The 12,045-nt window shown below is 39.0% G+C and overlaps 1 protein-coding gene across 10 annotated transcripts in view; it reads right to left on the reverse strand.

Annotated features, from left to right (window-relative positions):
• The window catches only part of LOC111871558 (cholecystokinin receptor type A), a 578,235-nt gene that overhangs the window by 278,587 nt on the left and 287,603 nt on the right, over positions 1 to 12,045 (reverse strand). For all 10 annotated transcript variants that reach the window (XM_033754144.1, XM_033754143.1, XM_033754138.1 and 7 more), the window contains one exon: positions 5,867 to 5,981. In XM_033754144.1, the coding sequence (XP_033610035.1) occupies positions 5,867 to 5,981 (115 nt within the window). The remainder of the gene's footprint in view (positions 1 to 5,866; positions 5,982 to 12,045) is intronic.

Below are 12,045 nucleotides of genomic sequence, written 5' to 3' on the forward strand. Positions count from 1 at the left end.
ATTCCTGGTGCTCACTTCTGTTAGAGGCTGAGTTGATCCCAGGGCCATAGTGCGGCTGCAAGAATTAGATCAATTGAAAAAAAATCCATCTCATCGGGACTCGAACCCGCGACTTTTCCGCTTGTAACATATTAACATAAATTGATTGCTACCCTAACAAGTGTAAGTGCACTTAGCATAATTTCACCTTATTACTTTACGATCATGTATCCTAACATTAAGGACTGGATATCATAGAAGTGACATAACATTCAAATGGCGCTACAAGTATTTATGGAAAGAAATTATTATATCCGCTTTCCCGCTACACGGACTTCCAGTCCTGCAAACCTCCTGTTATATTAATGATATATTTAGTTAATGTAAGTTCATTATCCAACAACAAAATAAAAATTAGCTTACCAGTTAGGCTTGCGCGCAAATGGTCTTAAGACCTTTAGATTTTAATTGCTATAGGCTTTAACGTAAAACTTTATATCATTTATTTGCGAGATGTCATTATTTTGAGGAACTATTTTCAATTAGATTTTATAAGAGTTCTATTACCTACACAGAAGAAGACGATACCAGAGTTCCAGACAAAAACACTAGAGCCCGTAATACATTTTATATTTTGTTTCAAAGTAATAAATGTACTCCTATTCGTTGTGACTTAGCTGCAAATAAAATATATAACAGCGTGAATACAGTTGACAAAAATTTTGTTTAATTTCAGACTTCTGTTTTAAGACTGACGGACGAACGAAAGGACAGATGGACGGATGATTTAATACTGGTCCTCGCCAGAAGAGTCATTTTAGGTTCCGAGTCCCCCGGGACTCATGGCCATATTTTTAATCTCTCACTTCTGTTAGAGTTGTCCCACCTTTCGTCAAATACTGAATTTATTATAAATAATATACAGATATTTAGTCCGTACCATAATGGAAACACTTTACATCTCCGCTAGAAAGATCGACAGGTTATGCTCTTCTGAGAAACAATTGGTCTTTACTGTGATAGCCATTTCTTTTTTCCTTGGCACTACAGCCCCAGTGGGCATAGGCCTACCTCCATGAACTTCTCCGTTCACTTCGGTTTTTCTAGATCTTAGATATACGGTAGGACTCCTTGGGCGGGTGATCAGCTCGTCGCAAGGCCTCTACCTGTACACAAACACAGAAAAACGCACACAAACATCCATTCCCTGAGTGGGATTCGAACCCACGATCCCGGCTTCCGAGCGAGCGAAGACCTTAGACCTCTCGGCTACCGTGACCGGCCAGTGTGATAGCCATACGAAACACAAATTTATTTTGTGGGCAGACTACAGAGTTTTATTATGTTAAAGCAGATGGTACTAAGCTTTAAAGGGTTATTAGATAGTTATATTTTACTACATTCAATGATGTAAAATTATGCTTGTCCTGGCTTTACTATGCAGCAGATTATCTGTCCTACCTCTCTCGATTGATTTGTGCACTTCTTATTTGGTTGACTGTGCTAACTCTGCTATTGGCTGCTGCACCAGTTGAGTTCGCAAATAACAAAATTTAATTAGAGTTAGTGGCTCAAAGGTTATTTTTGGTGCTAAGTATGATGAAATGTTCTCCTTTTTGTGTCAAATATAGCGCAGCGTCTGACAGAAAATTGCTGTCGAGCTGGGTGGATGCTCACAATTTTTTACGTAAATTCAAAACTAATTCAAAAGCTGATATACGCTGTCAAATAATTTGTGTAAGTAGTCCAATACATTCGATTACACTTGGAAATGTATTGAACTCAAGCACTGAGTCTAAAAGACATTTTATTCATAACGGATCTTTATTTTGATTCTCCGTTGGTGGTTCAACAAAATGATGATTATTATATTATTATTATTATCATTATGAAAAGTGTTAGACTTCATATTCCTAGCAATAATCTCAGGGACTTTTCATTGTCTGGTGTTTGTAACTCCAATAAACATCGTCCTTCTACTCAGTGCGCCTATGTTGTCAATGTAATGTGTAAAGATCTCAAAATACTTGCAATCGGAAAGGCTTCTCTCAAAAACATTTATAATAATCAACCTAAAATTATTAATAATATTTGTTCATAATCCTAATGTTCTATGTTATGTAATCCTTAGTTATCATGTTCTTATTACCTCTCTTCATCTTTGTTTGTTTCTTTCACTTTTCTTGTGTTAATATATTTTCTTCCTCCAGTGCTTCCTTGTAATTTGTCATCGATTTATGTTGTGTTTGTCATTAATGTGATTCACCAGTATCTACACTGTGTTGTGGCTGTAATTGGCCTCATAGACACATAAATAATAAAAAGCGGAATTATTATTATTATGGGTAACTTTATTATTTAAGATCATACTATGTAATGAATTGGTCGAATATGACCTGGAAATTTTCAATTGTCACTATATTCTAAATTGATAACTTTTAAGTATTTCATACAAAATGATTCTATTTTCTGGGATACAATGCCGTCTATCCCGGTGAAAGTCAACCGACAGGCAAGTAGTCTGCTTCATGCTGGTTCTTCACTTACTTTTCGGCCCTGAAGATGGAGGCCATATGTTCCTCCGAAATATCAGTTAACTTTTATCGGACTACACGTCTCTGTATTCCAGAGGACAGAACTCATCCCAACAACCGATGTGAGAGCCTTAAATTCTACATTCCACACATAAGCAATAGGAATTTGAATTATATAATTTCATATAATATGTCATATTGATGGCTCTAATGATCTAAAGATAAAAAAAGCTGCCAAATTTAAAGTGAAATGAAAGAAGTCCCATGGCCACTATATTGATGGAAACTCTAAAAATAATACCTTAACAGATGTTGGTTACCTTTCTGAAGATATATTACCATAGGCCTACGCTATTTTACCCCCCAATATTTGTATCGCTCCCTCTACACAACTCTGTGAGTTACCATTGTAGTGGTTGGAGATTATAGGGTACTAAGATATATTAGATTGGCATGGCCAACAATGACCAAGTTTCAAGTCAATTTCCATGATATTCGGTCAACCTGTTCAAAATTTGAAAGGTGGACACAGAGACACGACAAGAGTTGTAATCTCAACACATGCACGGAACGTAAACAAATATTAAAATTCCTTTCGGCAATAAGGATCTTGGTGTTACTGATATACACATAAATTATTACAATCAGGATCAAAGAACTTTCAAGGTCTACAGCCATAACTCGGCAATAACACGGTTTACGTTCCTCAAATAAAACGCTAATGGAAAAATTGAGGTCTAATGGGAAGTTGAGATGTAAATAGTCATAAAATTATAAGTAAGTAGATTCTGAAGGGTTCTGATGATGATGATTAATGTTAGCTCTTCCTAAGGGACCCAACACAGTAGGTGTCTTCCCCCCACCTAAGGATGGAAGCAAATACAGTTTCCGAAACGTTGCCTTTTCTAGTTTCTAGAATACCGGACGATGGGCAAAGTCCAAAAACCCAGCAATTCAAAGAATAGGGAACCTGTTCCGCTGCTAAATACACGAATAATACTGTACATACAATGACACGCATGAAAATAATAAGTAAATTTCCTGTAAATTCAGTCAGTGATTCGGTATTGAGGGGGTGGGTTTCCCCATGCACCGCGACTGATAGTCTCTTGTACATCCCCCTTTTTTAATTTCTACCGTCTCGCATCCCCTACTGATACTGGTGCTCGCTATCAGTCCCTTTCTGCCAGCGAGGTTTCTACCCTCTACTTGGCAGTGGTATCTAATAGTTAATCCCTTTCTGTCAGCGAGTTAGTTCCTCCTCTGGCAGTGGTACCTAATAATTTAGTCCCTTTCTTTCAGAGAGATCGTCCCTCCTCTGGCAGTGGTATCTAATACTTCTCCATCTATCGGAGGCATTGGAAACTATTCGGGCGGGAAACTTTTTGGCCTAATTTAGCTCAGAGGCCTCCTAGAGGCATGAGGTTCTTTTACGCGCCGTAAATCTACGACACGGGACCCACGGCTTAAAGTCCCTCCCGGAGGACTTGTTCCCTGAATTTTTCCGCCCTTAAAAATTCCACCACCTCCGCCGGGTTTGAACCCGCGTACCTTGAGTCATGAGGTGGGAACGTTACCCCTAGACTACGGAGGCCGCTTCCTGTAAATTAAGTGTTAGAGCTGCGACATAATCGCTTGTATTACGTGTCTCCAAGATGTCAGTGTACTGAGAGCTCAAATCCATGATGAAGGCCTCTGCATTAATGACGAGACAATGGCTGTACTTATCCTCTCCCTGGGCCAAGGATTACACAAATAAAAAAAACGTGGATACATGAAAAATACATAGCGGATGGCAAAAGAGAATATTCCACAAAAAGAAAGTGAAAACGGTTAATTAAAAATAACTGAAACTGTAGAAACGGCAAAGTTTTGAGAATATACCAAATGAACACAGGCATAACGGACACCTCTCAGGGTTACTTTTATGTTCTCTTATAGCGCAGTTTGGGTAGAACAATCTAACTAAGTACCCTTGTGATACCGAGCAGTTTAAGAGGAATTAACTTTTCAAATTTAAAACCGTTGATAGTTAAACTCCGTGGTTCGCAAAGGATTTATTCTTTTAATATAAATAAAACTGCGTTATACAGTGTAAGATTAGAAGTTTTCACAGCTTGAATGTTTACTTTATTCTGGGATGTGAAACCGTTCAAATATGAAAAAAAAAACTTATTACTGTTTCACAGGATTAATATTTTCAAACAAAATATACCTCTAAATCTAAAATTAATTAAATTGAAACAATGTACGTTTTAGGGAACTCGGCTGAGTAAAGTAAATTGTTTATTTTGTTTTTGCGAATTATATTGTGGAAAAGTATACAGTTCCACTAAAATTTTGAACTATTATAATTTTTTAATTTTTTTGTATTCATCATATATTAGCTTTGCTGACACTGCATCTTCCACTGCCATTCCTACAAATAGGAAGAGAGAAATATATGGTAATAAAAGAAGGTATAACCTCAAAAAAAAAGTAATTGTTGTAGTTGTTAATCATATTTGGTTTGTATTCACTGTGGTAGGATGTCCTTATTGTTGTGTTTTGTGTATTGTGTTTTGTTTGAACGTGTTGTCACTTAGTGTAATGTGTGTTACTTGTCTGTTGTGTCCTATTGTGTACTACTGCCACCGGGCTAAAACCCAATTGCAGTATAATAAATAATGTAATGTAATAATTCTTACTTAGTCTTTATTTAATCCTTCCAAGCCCCACTATGACCCTGGGGTCGACTCAGCCTCTAACAGAAATGAGTACCAGGAATATTCTTGGAATATTCTTGGGGGTAAGGGACGGCTGGCGCGTAAGGCTGACAACCTTGCCGCCATCTATGAACTGATTGTCTAGAAAATATAGGAACCTCAACACCTCACAACCCTATGGGCCTCCACGGTCTGTTACAGGCATACCTTAATTTACTTTAGAAGTTACGAAGGAACCTGCTGCCTCCATACTCAAGATAACTACCCTGAAGATAGAGAGAGCACTCTCTTCAGAACTGATGGTTTAATGGCCGAGTTAATGTAGCGGCACTACTCTGGACCTGTATTGGTGAGATGCTATGTTGGAAACGCCGATATCCTCACTGACATGTAATTTTCATGGTTTACCCAAATCCAGCGAGACGAATGTTGATTACACCGCTACCGTTTCCTTCCAAATGCTCTCCAATTCATTATTTACCAGCCATTGTAACGTTTTACCCTGTGTGGTCTGAAACACAGACAGCGCCGTAAAACAAATTTTAGCCCATTTCTACCTAAGCACAAGAAGTCACATCTCATAAGACGGCAGTCTATGCATTATACAACATCTGCGAATTTCCCACAGCCAGAAAACCTCTTCCTTACCTTGAAAGAAGGAAATCAACTTGCACATGGCGGCTCCAAACACGAAGTTGCGGAGAACTTGTCCTATCAGGGTAAATGGCATGCAGAACACTCCCAGCAGAAGATCTGATACGGCCTGAAACACGTAAGAATATTCTCCTTCAGAAATATGCTAGACGATAGACACAGTATAGGCTACTGGCTATGGGGCCTGGACGTGGGGGTTCTGACATTATATTTCAATAAGTAACTAACATTGCTATATATAAATAAATTCCACGTAAACACAACGAGAACGAAGGATATCTAACACTGTTTGTCCTGGCGAGAATGGAAGTTCTTGAAACGGACATTAGCATGATAAACACTGTCGAATAGCTATCTCAAACCTTTGATTAAAAACAATTATATTTATCATAATGTTTGCAACACGCTGAATTGTGAACCTTCGAATAAAAATAAGCAAAAGACTATTAGAGTGCGAGATATTACTGTATAAGACATATACAAAAACTTACAAACTTCTGCTGAAAAAGAAGCAAGTATAAAGTCAGAGATAATAAAGGCAATTTCGAGATTGTAGTAACTGAATTGATCTCTCATTACGTACATTTACACGACTACCAGAGGGGAACTGTACGAAAGTCAGAATCTCAGACTTAAGAGTCGAATGGTAGAATGATTAGGAATATGAATTAGGAGGGGAAAGAAGCGATCGTGGCCTTATCTAAGGGCTATTCTGATGTCCTCCTAGATGAAGCAAGAAAACCACAAAGAGCTGTTATCAGGATACTGAACGACCCAGCTGAGCTATCTAGCTCGATACATCTGCCAGCAATAGACTTGTTTAACCAGACTGGATTCTATTGTGTGCAATTCAATATCAATTAATTTCCTGTAGATAGTTACTTTTTCAAATTCTCATCGACTCTACNACGATGGATGAAGTCAAAAAATCCAATATATCAGTAGAAAGGAGTTATTTCTTTCATATAAATTATTAGTTTCTGCTTGGAAAGTGTCTCTAACTTTAAAGTTTCAGCTGTTAATATTTCCTACTGTAACCACTGCCGATTCGAAACTAAAACACACCCGTTACTTCTTTAATCTTTTCGTTCAAACGGTTAATACATATATCGTACTATCATATGTTGGTTGAGGGGTTATGCTACAAGCCGGAAGGTCGCGGGTTCAAGTCCTGATGAGTTCATTGGAGTTTTTTCAATTGACCTAATCCTTCCGGCCGCACTATGGCCGTGGGGTTGACTCAGCCTCTAACAGAAATGAGTAACAGGAATTAATTAAATAATTTTCCTGGGGAGTAAAGGCGGCCGGCGCGTAAGGCTGACAACTTTACCGCCATCTTTGAGCCGATTGTCTAGATAGGGTGGGACCCTCAACGTCTCACAATCCTATGGGCATTCACGGCCTGGTACAGGGATAGCTTTACTTTTTACTTTCTATCGACTTTGATTGAAATGTAATTAGTGTACAATGTATATATACGTATGCTTCAGGAAATAATTAAAATATTTTTAAGATTATATTAACGTCTTCAGGATTACTGCACATGCATTGAAACATGGCGTACAGACAAAGTTATTCTGCACTGGGTGAGAAACAAACAGATGCAAATTTGCACCTGTAAGAACAATGAAGACAAATAGTTTGTCGAGTTTTCAGCCCAGTTGTCATATTACGTCTGTGTCCACAAGCCAATGCTTTATTGCAAATGTAGTTAAGTCCCAGCCAAGGGCTACACGTCATCTGATTTGCATAATGCATTACACTAATTCACTACTCCTGGTTATCGTCCGTCAGAATTAACACACTCGGGCAAACCTCCCTTTAATCCTGTTATAACACGCTTCTCTGTGGTTAGTAGTGTACATGCTGTTTAGAAAGCTGGTCATTAATTGAAAATAAATGTAAGTCGATATCCTGAACTCCAGTTCCTTTAGGAGACGTAAGAAATATCGATAAGCATTATGCTTAAAGAGAATTTATGGCACTCTCTCTTGAGCGCTTGAGGAGTACAGAACTGCTCTCCATGTTTGTATACTTAGTTCTTCTCAATAGAATTCGCTGCGGGTTTGGTTGAGTCCACTGAGTGAGACAGGGACTGCAGCGTGCGCAGGGGTTACAGCAGAGCCTAGCTTGCAATTCGACATCCTTGAGATGCTGAAGGTAACAAACGTATAAGAAATATGAGTGAGAAAATGATTTTGGATATGGTTAATTGGAAGAATTAGAGAGAGATGGAAAGACGGTATTAATATTGGCAAAATTTCGTGTAACAACTGGAAGAGGGAACTTACTCAGGTTTATGTACACTGACATGCATACATACAGTTGAATCCGCAAATCAATTCGATTGTGTACCTCATCCTATGGATAAAACATGATATTGTTCATAAACAATCCTAATCACGTTCATAGGGCAGGGGCTGAATTTTATTCAAGCAACGATGGGGGAAATTAATGGATGCAAATCAGCTTTCTAATTAGAGTGTACCCAGTCCTTTGTAGTATTTTACAATTATTCCTCATTAAATAACTGACACACAAGTTTAACGGCCCAAATTCCGCGCGTGGCTTTTGGTTCATCAGTTTTTGTAATTCATTCTATCGCTCTTTTGCTGTCCAATTTTGCGANGATAGCACCTCTTCTTCATATTCTGAAGGCATCAGCTTCGGAGACTGGATATACTGAGGGTCTTCATGTTTTTCCTCAGTCCCTCTAAATAAGTCGTAGATAAAACCTCGACCAGGCCACCACAGCTGTTTTCAAATATTTCCAATTGATCATTCATCAATCATCCTATGACGCGACAGTGTATAGTGGTGTGTAGTGTGAACCCTGATGGCGTCATTAATTAACGAACCGAAAACAATCCTTAATACACCGAGTTCCCACNGGAACTTACTCAGGTTTATGTACACTGACATGCATACATACAGTTGAATCCGCAAATCAATTCGATTGTGTACCTCATCCTATGGATAAAACATGATATTGTTCATAAACAATCCTAATCACGTTCATAGGGCAGGGGCTGAATTTTATTCAAGCAACGATGGGGGAAATTAATGGATGCAAATCAGCTTTCTAATTAGAGTGTACCCAGTCCTTTGTAGTATTTTACAATTATTTGTTATTAAATAACTGACACACAAGTTTAACGGCCCAAATTCCGCGCGTGGCTTTTGGTTCATCAGTTTTTGTAATTCATTCTATCGCTCTTTTGCTGTCCAATTTTGCGAGAGGTGGCGTTTTAATTGGTAAGCTGCTAGACAATGGATCACTCTCAAATTCTGTTACAGCTCCCATTGATTATTAGGTCACGGCATAGCAAGAAAGATATATTTTATTATAGATGCCTAACCACATCATCCATACTAAAAGTTTAATGCAGAAAAATTAATGCCTTGATTTTGTAAAAAATTTTAATGTGTTTCTTGTATTTCTTCTTTCAAAGAATGGAAGGAACGATAGAGAGAAATAAACAAAGGTAGGAAGAAATGATATAGCTAAAGAACACACAAGGTTTATTTATTTTGTACAATACTATAAAAACAAACTCCGTGGTTTTAGTCCGCAAGCGAACTATACCGACCGAGCGACCGCTGCTTGTCGGCGAAGTTAGTGCCAACTTTAGTGGACAGAGGATGTCGCGTGGTGAGCGCAACGAATCCCCACGGCAGTTAATTTCGGTTTCTTTAGACCGGAGCCGCTATTTCCTTGAAATAGCTTCTCAATTATCATCACGAGGCTGAGTGGACCCCGTTCCAGACCCACTACCTCTCACAAAATGTGGTAGCGCCGGAAAACGAACCCGGACTTCTGGATCTGACCACTAGACCACAAAGGCGGTGTATAACACTATGCTCAATGCAATTACGTATCTCCTGGAAACGAAGAAATGGATTTTGGAGTGTTTCAGGATTACTGTAAGTATGTTAATTATGCACGTTTTGTAGGGCATTAGGAATGAAATGTGATACACTAATTACAACAAAATTGCTTTAGTAATTCAAACGCGATGAGGTTAACCGACCATAGAGAGTTAACGATCAAACGTTATGTGAAAACACAACGCAACCCCTACAACCTATACAAAACGACGAACGTTTGGGAAGTGACGGGACAGTTAATTTCACAGCCACCTTTTTTAATTGTGTTACACTGAACCATGCTGAAAAAGTATACACAGTTATCTGCAGTTTAAAATGAGAGATACTTATGCAGAACTGACCTAATTATAGTTAATGTTGCAAACATTGTCCCTCCCAATTACACACCCCACATGTATGATTAGCCTACTTTATTTCCTGCCTATTTTCTTCTTCGTCAACTTTATAACGTCTAGAGATAAGATTGTTTAAGAAAGATTATTTAAAAGCGACGTGAATAAAAGCGAATATACTTTATTTTAAATTTATTTCCTATTTTTGGTCTGCAGATACTTAGAAAAATTATAAAAAGTGTCAGAAGATCTGATTTCGGAATCCGAATTGGAATCCGAAACGATCATCAGACCAAAATCAGTAGTGCTAATTACTACATTGGATTTTCAGCACAGCTCCGCTTACGGAACACACAGTTCTTTAGATTTCTAAGTAGAATTTAGACAGTTTACACATGGAGCTACCAAGATCACACTACATGGTACGTGTAGCTGTTATACCAATCCTTCACACTGTCGTTCTGTCTAAATATATACAGTTTCCTTTTTTTTTATGGCTAGTGGGGTGGGACTAAGTCCCTTGTACTACGGCCACTTGTGGCCTGTTGTACCAGCCCCAGATGATAGATGAGCGTGATTGTGGAGCAATTGGTGGAATGAAGATTGGCAGGGGAAACCGAAGTACTCGGAGTAAACCTGCCCAAACTCCACTTTGTCCACCACAAATCCCACTTGACCAGACCCGGGATCGAACCCGGGCCGCCGCGATAGGAAGCCAGCGACTAACCGCTTGAGCTAGGGCGCGGCCACCTACAGCGTCCTTGCTTAACTAAAGACGAGATGGAGTGTATGTATAACTCCACTCACTCACAATGCGTGCTACAATTTACATGGAGTTAAGAGGCCGCTTTACTGTGGAGGAACAGCTCCTGTGGCTCACCGGATATGGAGTGGAGTGAGGCACGGAGCCGGCCGAAGAGAAGAACTTGACTGAGATATCCCACTTTATTTTACAGTGTCCATAAAAGACTGCTACACATTTAATTTGTTATACCAAAGTATTATACCTATACAGCTGTAACTAGTGCCATTTTAATGACAAAGTCTGAGAGTTTTACAAGCCCTGAAGATGCTCAATTTGAAGTTCACTCGTGACCCTACAAATCTCCAGCCTCTAATCCAGCTCTAACATGTTCCTATCAGTTGTCTCGATAGCTGAGCTTCAGTTCATCAATATCCAGTGGTAGAGGTGGCACAAACGCTTGTTCCTGTACATAACCCCACAAAAAGAAGTCACATGGTGGGCTGAACACAGGTGTGTGAATGTGTTATCGCGTACTCAGTCACGCGAAGGCTCGTCTCTATGGGAGACGCCACTGCTGATAATTGCGGAGTCTGGCAATAAAGACAGATAATATAGAGGTATACTGCCAATTTTGAAATCTCTGAGAATTTAATTTTCAGCTGTTTATACGTGTGTGTGGGTAATCTTTGTTGTTTCTTCACAGTTTATCCCCTAAAATGTATCAATAACTTATGGACACTTGTTCTTAAAATACAAAATATCTGTTAGATATCGTTTCATATATCTTCATTAATAGGTCGAAATTTCAGTATGGAAGTAAAGAGACTTGTTCGAGAAAAACACAGCGAAGAAACAGACACAGTAAGAACCTTCTGGATTTGTCCATGAACAGACGGTTTCGAGTCTGAGTTGGACTGCCTGCTGCACGGTCAGTCTTACTGTGTTCGCTTAAGGGAGGCCGCACACCAAATGCGTCAAGATAAGCATCAGGACATGAGACAAAAGACGCAGTCTTCCTTCATACGTGTTTCGTCAGCATGAAGCTGACATCAGCATCATGACTCAGACAGGTGTGCGTCGGTTTTCGTAATCTCATTCGTTTCAACTGTGCTCCATTCTTTGCGACACGTCGCAGACATCATGTCTTGACGCATGCCGGTGTGCGGCCTACCTAAGGCTTCTCCAGTCACACGTTTTTATTAATTTTA

The sequence above is a fragment of the Cryptotermes secundus genome, unplaced genomic scaffold (genome assembly GCF_002891405.2).
Source record: "Cryptotermes secundus unplaced genomic scaffold, Csec_1.0 scaffold152, whole genome shotgun sequence".
Lineage (NCBI taxonomy): Eukaryota > Metazoa > Arthropoda > Insecta > Blattodea > Kalotermitidae > Cryptotermes > Cryptotermes secundus.